The sequence below is a fragment of the Microtus pennsylvanicus genome, chromosome 1 (assembly GCF_037038515.1).
Source record: "Microtus pennsylvanicus isolate mMicPen1 chromosome 1, mMicPen1.hap1, whole genome shotgun sequence".
In the NCBI taxonomy this organism is placed as follows: domain Eukaryota; kingdom Metazoa; phylum Chordata; class Mammalia; order Rodentia; family Cricetidae; genus Microtus; species Microtus pennsylvanicus.
This window is the reverse complement of record NC_134579.1, coordinates 93,171,988-93,191,225: the sequence shown is the minus strand read 5'-3', so window position 1 is coordinate 93,191,225 and position 19,238 is coordinate 93,171,988. Positions and strand designations below refer to the sequence as shown.

The 19,238-nt window shown below is 55.8% G+C and overlaps 1 protein-coding gene across 3 annotated transcripts; it reads right to left on the bottom strand.

Moving 5' to 3' along the window:
• Nucleotides 1-1,330: 1,330 nt before the first annotated feature.
• Znf316 (zinc finger protein 316) lies at nucleotides 1,331-18,630 on the bottom strand. 3 transcript variants are annotated; one of them, XM_075973827.1, is made up of 7 exons: nucleotides 18,470-18,630; nucleotides 13,778-13,944; nucleotides 13,057-13,421; nucleotides 12,823-12,905; nucleotides 12,133-12,259; nucleotides 11,630-11,743; nucleotides 1,331-5,228 (listed from the first exon to the last, which is right to left on the bottom strand). In XM_075973827.1, the coding sequence occupies exons 3-7, from the start codon at nucleotides 13,391-13,393 to the stop codon at nucleotides 2,893-2,895; spliced, it is 2,997 nt and encodes a 998-aa protein (XP_075829942.1). In that variant the 5' UTR covers nucleotides 13,394-13,421; nucleotides 13,778-13,944; nucleotides 18,470-18,630; the 3' UTR covers nucleotides 1,331-2,892. The 3 variants fall into 3 exon arrangements, with proteins under 3 accessions (XP_075829942.1, XP_075829952.1, XP_075829962.1); XM_075973837.1 differs by lacking the exon at nucleotides 18,470-18,630 and adding an exon at nucleotides 18,140-18,412; XM_075973847.1 differs by lacking the exon at nucleotides 18,470-18,630 and adding an exon at nucleotides 18,017-18,059.
• Between the last annotated feature and the right edge of the window lie 608 nt (nucleotides 18,631-19,238).

Genomic DNA, 19,238 nt, shown 5'->3' with positions numbered 1-19,238 from the left:
ACGCACTCTGGAACTTAGAACCTGAGATCTTCCTCCACTGCCTCCTAGGTGTTAGGATACAGGCATTATGTGTCACCATGCACAACTGTACTCGGTACGCTTTGAGGTGGGGAAAAAAGCAAGCTGCTGAACGGTATCTAAAGTATGTTTTTGTCCTGAACTGTTTCCATATAGACATGTGCGTATGAACAGGAGCCCAGGTATTGGATGGGATGAGTCTTGTTAGGGACATGAAGATAAACTTGATAGTTTCATACTGTTGGAGGTTTCACAATTCATATAGAACTTAAAATCTGGAGAGAAATAATGAACAAGGAAGATAAAACTTTGATATAACTAAAAATCTAAAACCACTTTATTACATAAACAGAAAATTAAGAGGGGGGAGGAAAGAGAGCGAGAGCAGAGTCTAAATAGGTAAAATAGAGATAAAGTAAAAAAAAAAGGCTGAGAAAACAGGGACGTGAGAAAGATAAAAACAGGTAGGCAGAGGAGAGAATGCCCAGCCATGATGATCCTCCAGCTGTCATCTTTGGTTGGTCACATTTCACAGGTAATAAAGACTTTGAGGCAGTTGTTGGATTGGGGATTCCTTCCCCCACAACAAAAGAACTCCAGCTGCACATCAATGGTAAGCTTTATCAAAGAATTGCTTGGCCTTTCTCAGTAGGCTAAGATCTGAGTGGTCATCCATCCTTACGTCTTCTCCATCCTTACATCTACCTCCTAAAATCCGGGGTATTTTTTGTTCGTTTGTTTGAGGTAGTCTCCCCAAATGCTGACATGACAGGCATGCTCTGCCATGCCTGGTTTGTGGGGTTCTGGGGATGAAAAGCTGAATGCTGGGCAAGCACTGTACCCACTGGGCTGCATCCCCTGCCCAACTGCTTGTTTTAATGGAGATACTGGTTTCCTTTATTCTGAAGCCTCAAATCACATCTGCATATTCTCAAACCCATTGGGAAAAGATCCTATCACAGAGACCGAATAAGAAAAAGCCAGGTTAAAGGGAGTTGTCTGGGAACTCCTGGGGATGGCCATGCCTTTGTGGCTTTGGAGTAGATAAACCCCACAGCACTGGAACCCCTGAGGAAAGGCCAAAGCATGGGGCTGCACTCTGAGAAAGATCAGGCCCTCTCTTTAAAGTTGGGTTAGCCGAATGAATCCCCGTCATGTCCCATGTGTGGCAGTGTGAGGTATCCCAGGAAGGAGGTGTTGACACAGGCCTAATCCATGATGTGCCAGGTGCTTCTAGAAGGGGAAAACAAGTCAAAAAAGAGATGGACACGATGGAACCAAGGTGGGGCAAAAGCAGAGTCCAGTCCCAAAGCTTGTTTCTTCATCTTTATTAAAGCTAGGTCCTCCTGCCCACAGCAGAGGGGCAGAGTGGAAACCGCTGGGGAATAAGAGGAATGGTTTTGGTGCCCCGCCAGCGCACCCTGCCCTGGCTTTTTCTGAAGTTCATGTCCCAGAAGACATGGGAAGAGCATAAAGAATGGGACAGAGAGACCACTGCTGAGCAATCAGGACCCATGCCTTCCCACTTCACCTCACCTGGCCAGGCTACCTTCTGACCCTCACCACCCCAGCTCCTCCCACCCATGGACTACCCACCCAGCACCTAGCAGCCTGCACATTAGCTCTTGGGCCCCAAGGGCGTGTCTACACTACAACAAAGGATCTAGGTCTAAAAGGGAACACAGTTGGGTGGAAATCTCTCTTCTTTAGCCCCCAGTCACACTGGCCCAGAATTCATGGAGGGTGGGAGGGGCTTGTGTGTGCTACATCTTAGATGCCAGCAGTCCAGGCTGGAGAGTTAGCTATCCACTGTGCAAGAGCCTTGCATAGTAAGTTGTGAGCTCAGGTCCACATGATACCTTAGGTGGACAACCACTGTGCAAACCACCAATCACTCTGTAAGCCATGGAGCCACCCACGGCAGGAACGCTACCTGCTTCTAGTGTACGGTGATTACAGCAGAGTTAAGAGTCTTGCAGAGGATAAAGGGCCCTTATTATAAGCTGAGGGTAAGTTTCCAGAACCCACCCCAGTGCTGTGAAAGGCTGAGCACAGGGCTCCGCAGCTACCTGCTCCGGCGGAGGGCGCTGCTAGGGAACTCGTCTGGAGACCAGGTCTGTACGAGCCCACACCAGGCACTCCAAAGATGCCCATGTGTGCCGCTTGTAGCCACTCTATAGAGCACCAACAAGCTTGGAGGGGATTCCACTACCAAAACGCACCTTGTAGCCAGTGCTCGATGGGGTTGGAGTAAGGATTCTCAAATAAGGCTTCCAACTCCTTGGGGACCTAGCCAACGTCCGCAACCTGATTACGCATTTGGTATCTTGCTTTTTCAACACCTCCCCAGTTTTCAGGCCATACAAAAGATGGAAACAAATATCCAGTCGATAGAACAAAAGCTTCCCCTGTTCACATCTCCATCCCCCCAAAACCTAGTGAGGCTCCTGCCTGCCATGAACCATGTTCTTAAAACTTACTGAACACACCCGAGTGACCGGAAGACGGTCCCTGAAACTCCTAGGGAGACTGAGAAGAAGCCAAACCCTCCAAGAAACCCGGATGCAGCTGGATGACCTCTCTCACCCTCTCCCAATGATAGGGCTTCCTCATCACTCCTCAGAAAGCCTAGTGACAAACTCCTAAGCCACTGGCCCTACGGGCCACCTGAATCTGAATCCGTGATGAACGAATTGGCTTTGCCCACTAACTCTGCAGCACAGATCCAGGGATGGGGCGCTCTTGACCAGGGTGGCAGCCTGTGCGCACCCAAGCGAGATCTGAAGCTCGGGGCGTTAGGGCCCAAGAGCACCCAAGATTGGGAATCCTCAGCCCGCCTCGAGAACAGGAGGGCTCCGCGAGCTTCAACCAGCCTCACAAGACGCTCTCCTCAAAGGCACCCGAGGGCCCAGCGAACGCGGCAGGATCGGAGCCGAAGCTAGTTCCGCCGGCGAACTCGAGCAGCGTTCCTGACCCGGTGCCAGAGCCCGGTGGCGGCGGGGGCGTCGTCGTCTTGGCAGGTGCCTGGGCCTTGGCGGCTGTGTTCTGCATCTGTGCGCCCGCCTGCCCGCGGTGCGTCTTCATGTGCGTGAGCAGATGCGAGCTCTGTGAGAAGCGCCGGCCGCAGTTGGCACACGCGTACGGCCGCTCCCCCGTGTGCGTGCGCTGATGCGTCACTAGCACCGATCGCTGGGAGAAACGCTTGCCACACTCGGGGCAGGGAAAGGGCCGCTCGCCCGTGTGGCCGCGTCGGTGCTTGGCGAGGTTGGAGCGCTGCGCGAAGCCGCGGCCGCAGTCGGCGCACCGGAACGGCTTCTCGCCCGTGTGCGTGCGTCGGTGCCGCTTGAAGTCCGAGCTGTGGCCGAAGCCCTTGCCGCAGTCAGGGCAGCGGTGCGGCTTCTCCTCGGCGTGCGCCCACTGGTGCCGGGTCAGCGCCGCGCTCTGCCCGAAGCGTCGGCCGCACTCGCCGCACGCGTAGGGCCGCTCGCCCGTGTGCGCGCGCCCGTGCGCGGTGAGATGCGCGCGCCGGCTGAAGCCCGCCCCGCACACGCCGCACACGAACGGCTTCTCGCCCGTGTGCCCGCGCACGTGCGCCGCCAGGTGCGAGCCGCGTGCGAAGCGAGCGCCGCACTCCGGGCACGGGAATGGCCGCTCGCCCGTGTGCGTGCGCCGGTGGCGCGCCAGGTGCGAGCCGTACACGAAGCTTTTGCCGCAGTCGGCGCAGCGGTGCGGCCGCTCGCCCGCATGGTAGCGCTGGTGCTTGGCTAGCGCCGCGCGCCGCCCGAACGTCTTGCCGCAGTCGGAGCAGATCCACGGGCTCTCCTCCTCTGCCATCGCGGCGGGCGCGGGCTCCGCCAGCAGCGACCCCACGGTGGGCGCGAACGCTCGCAAGCCACCATCCGTCCCGACTCCGGGGCCCGCGCTACGGAACGGGTCACAAGCCAGCCCCGCGCCCTCCAGGGACAGCGGGGGGCCCAGGGAGCCGGAGAGATGATGCCCGTCGACCTGCAGCCGTTTGGAGAACTCGGGGAACCCCAGTATGGGGAAGCTGTCGGGATGCAGCCAAGACTTGGGGTGCATGGGAAAATGGAAGCCGAGCGGGTGCGAGGAAGGCCCTTCGCCCCCACTCAGGCCGTTGCCCATCTCACGGAACGGCCTGTCTGGCTCAGGGCCCTTCTCGCTGTCGGGGACCGTCGCCTCTGCCGCCGCAGCTACCACCTCCTCGTCCTCTCTGGCTTCAGCCTCTGTGTCTCCGTCTGCCACATCAGTCCCAGGCTCTTTGGTCTCCTCGGGCCTGGCCTCCAGTTCTTCCGGCTCCGCTGTGGCTACAGCTGCTATTGCCATCTCCATCTCGTGGGGAGCCATCCCCGCACCTTCGCCACTGCTGGGTTCCGTGCAGCCGCCGCGCCGGTGCCGCTGGAAGTCAGCGCGCAGGCGGAAGGCCTGGCCGCAGTCCGGGCAGCAGTGAGGACGATCGGCGGTGTGCACAGCCTGGTGGCGAGCTAGCGCTGAGCTCTGGCTGAAGCTACGGCCGCACTGTAAGCACGGGTAGGGCCTCTCGCCCGTGTGCGTACGTTGGTGGGTTACCAAGTAGGAGCGCCGCCCGAAGCCCGCGCCGCAGAAGGCGCAGCGGTAGGGCCGCTCGCCCGTGTGGATGCGCCGGTGCGTGACCAGGTGCGACTTGTAGACGAAGCGCTTGCCACAGTCCGGGCACGGGAAGGGCTTCTCGCCGGTATGAGTGCGCTGGTGGATGGCCAGGTGCGAACGGTACACAAAGCCCTTGCCACACTCCTCGCAGCCGAAGGGCTTAACCGCCGCATGGTAACGCTGGTGCTTGGCCAGGCGCGAACGGTGGAGGAACACTTTACCGCACACGTCGCAAGTGGTCTCCGGACATCCGATGGGGACAGCTGCTGCGGGAAATGTCCAGGGCGCCAGAAAATTCTCCCCAGGCTCCCGGCCAGACAGGAAATGTTTAGCTTCAACCTCCTCAGCCAGGATACCGAGGCTGCCTGGGCTGGGTCCCCAACCATCTGGAGTCTGAACGGAATCTGAATCGTCGGGACCCCAAGTCCCAGGCACGTCCCCCACACCATAGGCAGCAGACCACAGCCCTGGTGGCTCGTTCTCCTCCTCTGCCATTTCAGCAAGGAAGTCCTCATCGTCTTCCTCCTCATGGTCCTCTATGTCATCGTTCCAGAACCAGGCTCCTGAAGGTGAAGAGACAAGAGGGTGAGGGCACAGGAGCTTGGCAAGAAAACTGGAACAAACAAAACAGAGCTGCTTCAGTCAAGTCAGAGGTGGTGCATGCGATAGCCAGTACTGGCCAACTCCAAGGCAGGAAAGCCGCTGGCCTCCCCTCCCCCAGTGAGGAGGCCTAACATGCACACCTGGCCAGGAGAGCCAGGGTCTCTCTAGGGCTTGTCACTCTGTGGAGGACGGGAGCCTGCAAAGTGGGTGGTTTATCAGCAGATAAACTTGTGCAGAGTGAAACCTGGGCACTGCAGTCCCCAGACACCCAGCATGGCACATCCAGCCATGTCCTCTGCCAGGAGGACCCGCCTCTGTGGAACTTACTCCTCAGTAAGTCCCCTCTCCTTGCCTTTACCAGTGGCCAGGGGTTCTCTTCCACTCTAGACAGCAGAATCAGGAACTGCTAGCTGGGGAAGAGCCTCTGGGCTCTCACTCTTAATGAGGCCCTGGGAGCTGTGTATTTGGGGTCTTGAGTTCCTCCCCCTGCTGTGGGGTCACCCCAGGCAGGCTTCACTTTCTGAGCTCTGCATTTGAGAAACCCCAGGCCACCTGAGATTGTGTGTACTGTGAGCACCCCTGGAACTTTCTGCCACGGGCCCCTCCACTGAGATACACCCCTGGCTCATTCTTCTGCCCTCCTGGGCTGGTGTGGGCTCTAGAATCAAGTCTGTAGGGCTGCCCTGTTCAGGAAGTGAGCCCGTAGACAGAGCCACCACGATACACCCAGGAGACCAGGGACAGCGCCTGCACCACAGTGTCCAGGTGTTAGAGCACCTGTTCATCATTCCCACCTCAGCTCCCATCCACTTGATTCTGAGGACAAAGTTCTGGACCACAAAAGCCAGGGACTGGGCCAGGAAGTCTCAAAAACCAGGGCTGGCTTCACATGTCAAGTCTCGCCCTCCATCAGCCCTAGTTCTGCATACTAGTATCATTCACCGGGGAAGACAGCATAGTGCCACATCCATGAAGCAGAGAAAATGGTGAGGGCCTAACTACAGATGTGAATACACAGGCTGTTCATATGAAAGAACAAGAAAATGGGCACTTTATTTTTGCTTAGTCTGTAACACTAAATCGCCCACTATTCTAGTAATATATAATTTAGACGTTTTAGATGGAAAGTTTCTTAAGCTGAGTTTACCTCTAGCTGCCAACGTGGCCACCAGAGGGACAAGAAGTGACAGAGGCCCCGTTGCTTGCTGGCTGGCTGCCCTTCTTTGTTCAGCCAGAACTTTCCAAACCTGGGGTGGCAGGAGCAGCCCCGGGGCAGAGAGAAGCTGGCTGACAAAGACATCCCCAGGGCTCTGGTGAGAGGCTTGTGTAGTTTTTAACTACAGCCCAAGGAAATCAGGGGGAAGCTGATGGTAGGGGACGGATACGACCCCCTGGATCTCTGGGCCAGCCCGTGGCTCTCCAGGAGCTTCAGAGTCTGGGAACAGCAGGGACAGCTGCTGTCGTGAGGAGTCCACTAGGTGAAAAAGGCCTGGGGATCTCACTACTGCCTCTGGAGCTGGCATGGCCGCTGCTCAGTGATGTGAGGGAGGCCACCGGTGATGCAGGGTGAAGCCCCACCCCTAGCCCTGGAGAAGTCAGCTGGCTCCATCCCATGTGAGACCTCAGGAAGCTGCTGAGCTTCTGGGGGAGAACCCTAAAGGAGACCAGCTTTAGTTCCTCATTCCTGGATTCAAGGTGTTTGCTCAAAGTTTACAGGTATAGCCATGCAGTGTGCCATCTCGAGGAACAGCCTTTACCCAAAGCCGAAGTCTGTCAGCCTCAGGTGAGGATCCAGAGGCCTGCTGTGAGACTTGACACTCAAACCCAGAGGGTGTGGTATGTTCTACACAGCTAGAAGGAAGTGGGGAGGGCAGCAGTCAAACAGGTGGCCCTGAGGGTCACACCCAGACCACTGGGGAGTAAAGTAGGGATGGGGGCTCCTTGTACCTAATGTTTGCCCAGAGATCCGACCACGAGTGAGGGTGATTAGGCCTCCAGGAAGAGGCAGGGCTCAGAGTCTACTGTCTAGACAAGTCACACAGCATTGCCACAAGGACATCTTTACAGCCCACGTCCTGAGCTAGAGACACCCAGACTCTGGTGAAGGTTTCGGGAAAGATGAGAGGGCCAGGGCAGGAAGCTGAAACCCTCGGGATTGCGGGCTGTCACAGCTTCCCCCATTTCTGCAAACATCACTCTCTCTCATGGTGGCTGTCAGTGTGAGTCTTACAGATTTGTCCCTTTGAAGGATAACGCTGGGGATTTATAAGCTCAAAACTAGCTCGTTCCACTGCGATCCACCCCAGGGGATCTCCCATGGCTTAAGTCCCCTATCTGCTGGATCCCCCCAGAACTGCACAGGCCAAGCTAGGCCCTTGACCCAGCTCTTTTACTCCAGGGACCCTGCACAGGACCATCCCCTCCAAGGCTAAGGCTGGGGAGTGGGGATGGAGGGGGAAGCTGGCTGTCTTAGAGGCAGCCTGTCAGCAGTTACAGAAAACCAGGGATCCTGACAAGGCATGGCAGGCACAGGGGTCCCCAATCAAGGTGCCATTTTCTTTCCATTGACAACCAGGTCTGAGGTCCCCGAGTAATACCTGTACCTGTCTTCATGCTCCCCCCAAATCTCCACCTAGACCCAGAAACTGAAGATGAGCTCAGGCAGAGTCCCCAAGGGAGGAGGCATACCAAAAGGATGCCCAAGTCTATGGATATGGGCAGCCTCACTGAGGGTTGCCAGGAAGGTGTCTGAACTGCAGCCTGGGAAGGGAGCCAGCTTCTACACTGGCGTCTGCCCTCTGTGCCAAGTGCTAGCCACGCTGACAGGTCTAGAAGCAGGCGGCCTTTCTCCTAGGATGGGCTCTGGGCTGCCCCTTGTTGCTGGTGAGTGGCCTCTAAGAGACCAAAGCTTTGGCCTTGATGTCCTCATGAGTAATGTACGGATTCAGCACCAAGGCCCAAGTATTAAGAGGACCCAAGGTCTGCCGTTGTCACAGGGATTTGGGAGGAGTAAGCATTCCCTCACCCCATCAGAGCCTCCAGGACTTGGATACCTGTCAGCCCCTTTGTCCCAGATGCTAAGAAGCCAGCCTCTCTGCCAGACATTCCCTTACTTCTTCCCTTCTACCTGCACTAAGCCCAGTGACCTAAAAATGATAGGGCTTAGAGCCTTGTGCCTGCCTGGCTAGGACCAGAGGACTCTACCATCCAGGTCTCCTCCAGGGCATAGCTAAGTGAAACTCCAAGAGACCCTCTACGGTTCCTAGTTGTTCACAGCTGTGCGTCAGACTCTGCCTGCTGGGGGTGTCCATGCCCTGCTCCTGGCTTAGAGCCCTTTCCCCTTGCCACTCTCCCTTGCCTGTGCTCATCTATGCTACTAGATAACTGGTACTTGCTGTGTCTGCCCAGATGGATCCCAGCTGTCCGCAGGTTGGCAGTGTGCACTTTGAGATCAGTCTTCCTTAGGAAGGATCACATCTGGGGCTCCAGACCCCCTGGCTGTGCTCACTTGCTGGTTATTGGAGTCTGACTGCCTCTTAAACTACATCACCATCTGTTAAACATCAATGTGTAAGCTGGTTCAGTCCTCAGTGGTGTGTTTCTTCCTATCCTTTCCTTTCAGAAACAGGGCTGGGTAGACACTTGCCACATAAGTACAGTCATCTGAGTTCACTTCCCAGCACCCACGTGAAAAGCCTGGTGCAGTAGTGCATGCTTGGGTGGACTCCTGGGGCTCGCTGGCCAGCCAGCCTAACCATCAAGTCCCAGATACCAGTGCGAAACCAAAGCCTCAACAAGGGGACCGCTCCTGTGTTGACCTCCGGCCTCCACGCACGCCTGCATACACATACCAAGAAAGGAAAAGGGGTAGAGGCCTCAGCAGAGGGAGTGGGGATGGCCCCACAGGACCGGGTACTGCTCTGGGCAGCATAGCCTCTGGAGGCTGCTGAAAGGACAATTGCTAGGGGAGGATCTGTCCCAGAGCCAAGGGCCAGGCAATCACAGACACTGGGAGCCAGAGCAGTTGCCCTCAGGGCATGCCTTCTCCAGCTGGATTCTCTGCTTGGGTGCAGACTGGAGGCAGGAAACAGGGTTAAGCCAGGGGCAGGGGTCTCTCTAGGACCATATGGGATGGAAGCTGGGTCAGGAGGGTGAGCTGGTTCGGACACTGCTGAAGTGAAGATTAGAAGGTGGTGGCCAGGGTTGCTAGGATACAAAGTGCAAGAGGGTAAGTGGGACTCAGCATCACACAGAAGATGGCAACACCTGAGTGAAGAATGTGCCTGGGAGTCCACACATCGTGTCCAGCTGAGCTCACAAGGGGCAGAGGAGGGCAAATTAGAGCCTTGTCTAACAAGGCTGATTTAGAAGTCCAGATGGCCAGTCTTGGTACAGTTAGAATCTGTCCTGCCAGACTCAGCCGCTCTCAGGGCCCAGGTGGCACTGCTGGACAGAGACGAATGAAAGGCCAGGCAGGGTGAGAAGGGAGGCAGACACTCAACCGCTGGCTGTCCTCAGAAGACCTGAGAGCTGCCTGTGCCAGTGCCTCTCCCAGATCCCACCATCTGCATCCCCTGTGGGCAGTCATGTGACACATCAAAGACATGACCTGGGGATAGCTCAGTGAGTAACGTGTTTGCAAGTATGACAACCTGAGTTCAAATCCCTAGAGCCAGTGGAAAGCCAGACACTGTAGCACGAGTCTAACCCAGGCATCCCATGAGGGACAGGAGACCCCCCCTCCCCGCAAAGCTCCCAGGTCACAAGTGGGACCTATGTAGTGTTGGGAAATAAAGGCACCCTCTCTCGGACAAGGCAGATGCTGAGGACTGACCTTTGACCTCACACATAAAGGGTTTTGTTATGCTTGAGACAGGGTCTCCCTATGTAGCCCTGCCTAGCATCAAACTCACATTCACCTGCCTTTGCTTCCAGAGCACTGGGCTTAAGATAAAACGTTTTAAAAGATGTTCATGGGTCCTGTACTGACTGTCTGCAGATGGGGCCAGGCTGAGAGACATCTCAGGCCTACAGCCTCAACACCATGGCTTGTCACAGAAGGCACAGAGCCACTGGCCCAGTTAACCAGTCCTCTCAAGGAGCATTCAAGCCCCATCCAGGTGCACAGCCACATGTCACCTGTCATCTGGTGTCACCTGCACTAAAAAGGACCCTTTGAGAGAATGGCACACGACGGCGCATCTTGAACCTACACTCGAGGGTGGCTACTGTTGGCCTGTGCCCTGCTCTCTCTAGGCGGTTTCTCTGAATGTGTCTATGAATGGATCACACCTCCCACTTGGTCCTCAAGCAATTCTACCTACTTCTGGGCCTCGTGGGAAAGGCTAAAGAGTCCTCGCTGCCCCTCACTGAGCTACTGAGGGCGCACAGGCATGTTACCAGAGTAAGGTTTTCCTCTTCTCATTTTAATATACATCTATGATAAATGCAAATTAGTTCAATGTCCCACCCTGGGCTAACAACACCCCAGCCTCAAGAGGGACACCCCCAGGCAAGGGCCTCCATCACTCACAGACCCCACGGCACATTCAGGAATCCAGCATGCTCAGGCCGGAATCTGTGGATTTCGTTCACACTCTGTTCTCCATATGAATAAAGTGGGGCTCAGAGTTGAATGGGCAGAGCCTGAGCCAGTGTGAGGCACCCGGAGAAGTCCACATGTCAATGCCTTCTATCCACATCACCTCAGAACTCTCCCGGAAGCTTGAAACTGCTCACCCAGATCAGAATCTGAACATCTGAGTTAAATCCCCAACTTACACATACAGAAACCAAACCAAAGTGGCCGCACACTCACTGGAAGGGCAGAGATGGGCAGATCCCCGTAGCTCACTGGCCAGCAAGCTCACTTGATCCGGGAGCTTCAGACAGCAGTGACACCCTGTCTCTAAAAACAAGCTGGACGGCTATGGAGGAAGTGGAGGGACTGAGGGGCACCATATGAAGAAATGGCCAAATGGGTGGGGCAGTCAGAAAATTGGTGAGTCTCCACGTGGAAAGCCACACCAACAGTCTGGCAGGTGTCCGTGCCAGCTTGCCAACTCCCCTCACTTATAGAAAAACAAAACTGAAAGACTTCACAGGTTCCAAGGTGAGAACAACAACAAAACCACCTAAGATTCTTTCTCTAAGGACAAACTGGCCCTTAGACCTCAGTGAAGCTGAGGACTCGAGGTGATAGCAGGGGCCATCACACAGTGGCCTCCTGTCTCCTCACAGCCACCCACACCCATGAGCACCGGCAGCATCAGGGAGGCAGAGGGCTTGCCTTGGTAAAGGCTCAAGTCTGACACAGCCTGAGCAATCCTGCCAGCAGAATCCCCTCAAGACTCTCACTTACCTGTGTAGACACCAGTGACAATGTCTCCCTCCTCGGGATGGGGGCTGTCTGGGACCCAAGGTTCATCTCCTTGTTCGAGGTGGAAGATCAGATCCGGCTTGGGAATTGGGTATCCTACCCAGGAGAGGGAAAGATGGTCGCTGTCCCAATGGAGTCCAGGCTATCCCTGTCCACACCCAAATCTTTTGCTCTTTTACCCTCCGAGGACCAGCCCTTCCCACAACCTCTGCTCTGAGAGATCCTACGATCCATCCCTGGAAGCCCTGCTTTCCACACCCACACTAGTAGGATACCCACACTTTCTCCTCCCACCTAAAGGCTTCTGGGGCTGTGCAGCTAAGAGGCCAGAGTGGACCACCAGCTTCATAGCATGTCTCCACCTGGTTTGGACCTCCGAACCCAGAGGCCAGAATGGGCTGACTGCTCCAAAACCAAGAAGTGCGCTCTTCGACAGCTGGGCCCCCACAGATCTCACCGCAGACTGCCTCAGGGTCCTTCCTTACCCAAGGAGACCAGGATCCCATAGTTCTCCTGCATTACTTCCCGGTAGAGGTCTCTCTGGTCCACATCCAGCCTCTCCCACTCCTCCAAAGTGAAGTACATAGCCACATCTTCAAAAGTCACCAGCCCCTGAAGCACATAGAGCCCCAGAGAGGATGAGGGAACACTCTCCCTCCAACACCCCCATGAGATAAGAAAACATAGTGGGGACATGGCCCAGCACCCCATTATTGATGGGACAACAGTCTCTCAGGCCTCTCACCCTGTGACAGGGACCCATTTCCTACCCATCAAACTCAGAGGGCAGGCCCCTCTTACCATGGCCCCTCCTATGTCACACAGACTAGCCCTGGCAAATACCTTGGCTATATCGACAGGTTAGTGATGGACGGGTGGTACCAACTAAACTGAGTGTGGGTACTGATGTCTGACATCAGTAGCAGGAAAACAGACCCCAGGAGGGGACAGTCACTCTAGAAGACTCCAACCTGACTTGGGAGTGGGCTGGGGACAGCCACGCCTAGTACAGTTGAGTGGGGGAGGTAGCCAGAGTACTCAGAACAACATAATGGCTTGGGAAAGGCCAGGGACCTGGGAGAACACAACTGTATAAACCCGGGTCCTGGAAACGAAAGCCTTGTCCTCACTCAAGAGCCACAAGATCATGGCCGACCAGTGTATATGCAGTTCACCTGAGTCAGGAAATGCTCATCATCCTCCTCTTCCTCTGGATCTTCATCCTGAATAGCAGGTGAGACCTGGGAGGCCTGCAGGGCTGAGAGGAAGATTGTTTAGGGCCGGTGGCGCCTCGCAGGCAACCAGGGTGGTACTCCCGGCTACTCCCATACTTTAGGCCCAGGTCCAGTCCCACCCTCATGACGCCAGCCTCTTCCTTCCCCCAGCAGCGGTGGGATCCTTGTTCCTACCTTTCCCTTGACGGACTGGCGACTTGACATCACCACCGTTGCTTAGCTGCTGCTGGGTCCCCAAGCTCAGCCTCTGCTCCTTTGCCAGCCCCTCCTCCACACTGTCGGCACCAGCAGCGTCCTCTGAGTTAGCTTCCACCTCCACCTCCTGGAGCTGTGTGGCCACTTCCTCCTCTTCCACTACTACCTCTTCTGCTTTTTCCTCCCCCTGTGCCTCCTCTCTCCCCTTCTCCTCCTCATCCCCATCCTCGTCAGGGTCAGCATCGCATTTTGACCCATCTTCTGCAGGCTCCAGCTGGGTCGCTCGGGAGTCTGGAGTAGTGTGAAGGGCGGCCATCAGCCCTAGGAGAGAGCCTCTGTGTGGCCTGAAACACAGAGACACTTTGCAGGGGAGGCGGCCAGGGCTGAGGGAGGACCATGGTCTGTCTGTTATCTCAGGCTGTGCCACTGGCACGTGATTTATCCAGAAAGCCCACCCAAAGGGCTCCTCCCCACAATCCTCTGCAACATGGCTTCTGTTCCCTCACAAGCAGCCATGTCTCTTGTGTGAGCTGCAACCTGTTCTTGGGTAAGTCACCCATTACCGCAACCCATCTATCCTCAAGGAGGAGAAGCATGGAGCGCAGTCAGCAGAGCCCCAGGGATCCATGTGTACGGACGGGAGAGCGTAACTTACAAGGGGCAGCCTGTCCCACATAGAAAGCAAGAACGAGCAGCTTACCCAGCCCTCAGCACACATGAGCCAGGTCAGGCCGAGGCGCTGTCAGACCACAGGCACCTGTGCAGCTGCGGGAGGCAGGTGGGGTGCAGGATGGAAGAGTGTCTTGCTTCGTCTTGTCAGGGGAAAGGAGAGAGTGCCCAGCAGTCAGCAAACTCTCAGGCCCCTTCCTGGGAGTCAAACGAGAGACAGGGCCATGAGCAGGGGTCATTCTGCTGCCTATCTTTACCTGACTCCAGGGTGTTGTGAAAATCTCAGCCAGTTGGGGAGGTAGAGTCCCGCTCATCACTAGGTCAGCACAGGTGACGTACAAGGTGACACTCCTTCAAGTTCAAGGAGAAGAGAATAAGAATGGCTGAAATGTCATCACCTTGGAGACTCACAGGGTCCTACTACCCCAGTGATGTCACTGACTCAGTCCAGCTTCACCTGGCCTGACGCCTAGAGCCATGGGCCTAAGGGGACAGCCCCAAGGGTCCTACAGCCACTAATCCAGTCCATGTCTACAGAGAACCAGTCCAGTGAATCTCAAACGCTGGGCAGTTATGTTTCTCTTAATTATATTTTATTTATTTGTGGAGTGGGGGTGCATGTCATGTCAAACGTGTGGAGGGTGGAGGACAGCTTGCAGGAGTCAGTTTCTCTCCTTCCTCCCCACTGGGTCTCAGGGATCAGACTAGATCATCGGGCTTGGCAGCGAGTACTGTTAGCTGTTGAGTAGCAGTAGGTCCACTGTGGTTTTCAAGAATTCATTCCTATGATCTTTCACCATCATGACACTCCATACCTGCCCTGTTAGTATCTCAGACCTGAATGGGACCATCTTCAAAAGTAGGGCAGGCCACCCCAGAATGCTGAGTTCCAAAAAGATCCAGAAATGCCAGGCCACACCAGACACTGGAGCCACCTCAGTGGACAGCACTGCCTCGGGATGCTGGTAAAGATGCCCAGGGCACACCTGAGCGGCTGGCTCCGACCAGGCTCACCTATACCCCATCCCCTTTCTGTTCAGACATTTGCTTCCAAACCTATGCTCTGGAGGTTGCAAGATGGCTCAGCAGTTAGAAGCACTGGCTGCTCTTCCAGAGGGCATAAGTTCAATTCCCAGAATCCACATGGTAGCTCACAATCATCTGTAACTCCAATTCCAGGGGATCCTATGCCCTTTCTGCCCTCTGTAGGCACCAGACATACAAGTAGTACACAATGCATACAAGGAGGCAAAACACTTATACACATAAAAAAATTTAATTAAAATCTATACTTTGGGAGGTAACACCTGCTTTGCACGAAAACCTGAGTGCGCTCCCGTGAATGTCAAAGGTGGGCCTGATGGTACACGCCTATAATGCCAGCACTATGAAGACAGAGACACTCGCTGGCCAGCCAGTGCGGCCAACACAGCAACTGAGGACACCTAGCATTGACTTCTGGCCTCCACATGCATTCATGCACACCTGCACACACATAAACAGGGACACACTCCATACACTAAGAAAGCAAACAGAAATGAGCAGTCGAAAAGTCAAAACAAAATAAAAAGAATCCCGTACATTAGCAGCTAGAACTCTCTGAGCATCCCTGCCCGTGCCAATCGCCCCAGTCCAAGGGCTGGGACTCATGACATCCAGAAGTCCCCTCTGCTGTGACTGTCTGTTCCCCCAGCACTGCATCAAAGACTGAAGACACAAAACTAGACCTAAGAGGACCACCAGAGCCCTCCAGGGCTCTTTCGGGTTGGAAGATGCCTGAAGGGTAAGAACACACACGCCTTGAGCCGTCCTGGCCAGCACCCAGGGGCACTGAGAACACTCAGGGAGAGAATTCCCAACCACCACCCACCTCAGACCTAGAGAAGGCCTTTGCTTACTCAAGCCTAAGGCTGTAAATCAAGCTGAACCCAGACACCCTCAGAACTAACTCCCAACTGGTCACCACCTTGGGCAGCAACAGCAGACTTCCGCAAGCCAGACTATTGTCTGTAAGGACCCAGGAAAAGAAAGCTGGGGCTGTGGAGGAAATTCAGTTAGTCAGAGTGCTTGGCCACACAAGCGTGAGGACCTGAGTTCAATCCTCCAGCAGCTGGAGGGGAAAAGAGGGGGGAAATGCCAAGCACAGCGCTGTCTATCTGTAAACCCACGCCTGGCAGTGCTGGCCAGGCAATGGGAATTGGGAAGCCCCAGGTTCAGGGAGACATTGCCTCAAATATGGTGGACAGCGCCTAAAGCAGAGACCTGAGGCCGACCTCTGTCACCTGCACTCACACTGTGTATATGCATGTGCGTGCACAGACGCTCACATAAAACTGTACGGACACTATTCACAAAGAGGAGGAGGAGGAGGCAGCCCATCGTGGCTATCTCTCTTCCCAGGCAGCATCCACGTTCTCTTTACTAAAGATGATATAGAGTCCCCATTTTCTTCCCCCTGGGTCCCCATGCCAGACCCACAGCAGTCACGCCAGACCTTACTGAAGACAGGGCCCGAAGATCATAGTCAATGACCCACATATCGGTTTGTTTTGTTTTTTAAATCAGAGGCAGGGCTCAGCTGTCACACTCCACAGCAGGTCAACCACAGACTGAGGGAAGGATACATCAAACTAAAATCCACCCCAGAAGCAGTGGTGAGTCTCTGCCTCCAAAGAGGACAGTGGGTAATATCAAATTCGTGCACTAGCCCACTGACGGTTACTGTTATGCACTTGACAGGATCTGGAATCACAGATGAGAAGCCTCTGGGGTATCTGTGGGGGAGTTTCTAGGTCAGGTTGATCACAGTGGGAAGATCCTCTCTGAATGATACCATCCCCTGAGCTGGGGTCGTGGACTGAATAAAAGAAGCAAGGGAGCTGAGTACCAGCATTTTTCCCGTATGCTTCCTGACTGTGGATACAATGTGACCAGCTACCTCAAGCAATGGTTTGTGCCTTTAAACTGTGAGCCTAGCAAAAGCTTCCTCTCTTAAACTGCTTTTCAGGTCAGGGCAAGGAGAAAGAAACTATTAAAAGCCTCCAAGGTTGCTGGGTGGTGGTGGTGCATGCTTTTAATCTCAGCACTAGGGAGGTAGAGGCAGCCGGATCTCTGTGAGTTCGAGGCCAGCCTGGTCTAGAGTTCTAGGGCAGCCAGGGCTACACAGAGAAACCCTGTCTCAAACCCTCCCAAATAAGCTGCCTCCCCCCCCCCCCCCCGAAGAATCCTCTAAGGTTAGCAGTTCACAGGAAGAAAGGGCAGAAGTCAAGAAAAGCCTGACGCTTCAGGCACTCTGACCTAGGCCTATTCCTAACAAAAGTTCGGAAAACCAGTCTGACCAGGGGTAGGTCAGTTCATATGCCTAGAACTCGGGCCCAGGGGGCTCCCCACCTCCCCGGATATTCCTACCCCCACACACCCCCAGCCAATCAGTCCCCAGAGAGCTTTTCTCCTCACCTCTCCTTGACCTCCCATCCAAGACCAGAAAGCAAGAGACAAGTTCAAGGCTTTGTCATGCAAAAACCCTGCATCACTCCAACCCCTCTTTCCCAGAGCCTTAGTGGACTCAGAGCCTTAGTGGACTTAGCAGACACAAAAAGGGACGGAGCCGTGTCCATAAGAAGAGGGTTTGCAAACACAAGTGGTAAAGTTTGAAAAGTCAGGAGCTCCAGAAAAGTTCCAAATCCAGGGGAACCCACGCGAAGGCGCATGTCTGTGTGTGTTTGTGCACATGCATGCACACTTGTATCCAGTTACCTTCATGGCAGCTCAGTGCCCCCCACTTCAAAGGACTTCAAAGCCCTTCAGGACTTTTTTGTCCAGGTTGTCTTTCCCTGTTCTCTACAATCCTCACCTTCTGCCGGGTTTCCGGAGCCCTGACTCTCCAGGGTTACTCCTGGAGGCCATCCAAGATCCCCAGATCAAGCTCCTCAACCAGACGAGCTAGCCTCCCCGCAAGACTGGCCAGTAGCTACTGAACCAAAACAAAGTGCTAATGCCACCCACTGAAGCTGAGTAGGTGAGCTGACCCTCGCTGGTACCTGCACCTCCTCTTTCCCTCCTGTGTCCACATGAGGCACCCTCAAATCCAACAACCCGCGGGATGAGTTGCCCCACCCACCTCGGGGGCAACAGACTTAGCAGATAGGCACCCAGTCAGTCTCTATCTGCAGACGAAGCAGACTGGACCGTGGCCCCCAAATGTCACAAAGCCGGCTTTAGGACGCCAATACAGAGTGCTTCCCTCCTCTACTTCCCTATAGGGGGTTACCTAGGATTCGTCTCACGCCCGGGTAGGAGTGGTGACAGCCCTCCTTGGAAGGTGTCTCTCCGGGGAGTGGAGGCGGCCCCCGCCCAGCTCCCGCCCCTGAACTGGAGGAGGCGGTGCTGGCACCTTCCAAAGGTGCAGCGCAAGTAGTCTCCGGTCCGCCCCCTCCCACGCTGGAGTGTATGCCCCCTCGGGGTGGGGGGCGAGTCAAGCCATCCGTGACGTGACGCGGAGGCCCAGGCCGGTACGGGGGTACCTAGGGGCCTGGAAGATCCAGCTCGTGCAGCTGCAGCTCCGACCCATCCAAAGACAGGCCCGGGAGCCCCGCGATCGCCCCATGACCACTCGAGGCCTCCAGCGCCCGGGCATCCAGGACGGCTAGGCTCGCCGCTGCCACCGCCCCCAGCGCGCGCGTCCCGCCCGCGCGCACCTGCCGCGTCCGCGCGCCCCACTCACCGCGCGCGCGCACGAGGCCCGGCCAAGCCGGAGCGAGACACGGACTCGGGGGCGGGGGCTGTGACCACCGGGGACCCCCCCGCACTACACAAAGTGACGGCCGCGAGCTGCGCGACGGCGAAGGAGGCGGCGGCGCGTGGGTACCGGAAGTGCCGCCCGCCGGCCCCGCCTTGTCCGCGCCCACGGGGGGGCACTTCCGGTCATGGGGCATCACCACGGAGTTCTGAGTGCAGATAGTGAGACTGCCGCGACGACCCTCCATGTGCGTGGAGGATGCTCGTGGCTACTCATGGTGAGCATCCGTGGACTCCCTGCGCCTCTCTGCTGCAAGAGGCCCCTGCCCACCCTTGGAGATGTCCACGACGTCAAGCCCCAGCGAGCATCCTTTCCTTCTAGGTCCTCGGCGGTGCGTGTCAGGACGTGTCCGGACCTGTCCCCTGGTCACAGGTCTCTTCGTGGAGCTCACGGTGTGGAGAAGGGTGGTGACCCCTTGAGGATATCCAGGCAGCGGCGCGTGTCTGACCCTGACATGGGCAAGGGTGTGACCAGGAGATTGATCCCTCTTTGATGACCCACAGCTCCCCCACACTGCCTTCTGGCCTCGCTTGTGTGTGCAGGGTGCCGACAAAGGTGTGGCAAACAGGGCGTCAGCCTGTTCGAGCCATGAGGGGTTCCTGTGGGCTATAGCAGTCAAATGAACAAAAGGTTGTAGTTTGAGGCCACACTTGATTAGTGTTCTGACCCATCATCCCCAGGCCTGGCATGAATA

Bases quoted from the DNA above. Each gene is read 5' to 3' on its own strand.
- Znf316 (XM_075973827.1), bottom strand. From the start codon at position 13,393: ATGGCCGCCCTTCACACTACTCCAGACTCCCGAGCGACCCAGCTGGAG. The intron at 12,260-12,822 runs GTGAACTGCATA...TATGTGCTTCAG, and splicing joins ATGAGCATTTCCTGACTCAG to GGGCTGGTGACTTTTGAAGA. The intron at 5,229-11,629 runs GTAAGTGAGAGT...CTTCACCTTCAG, and splicing joins TGTCACTGGTGTCTACACAG to GAGCCTGGTTCTGGAACGAT.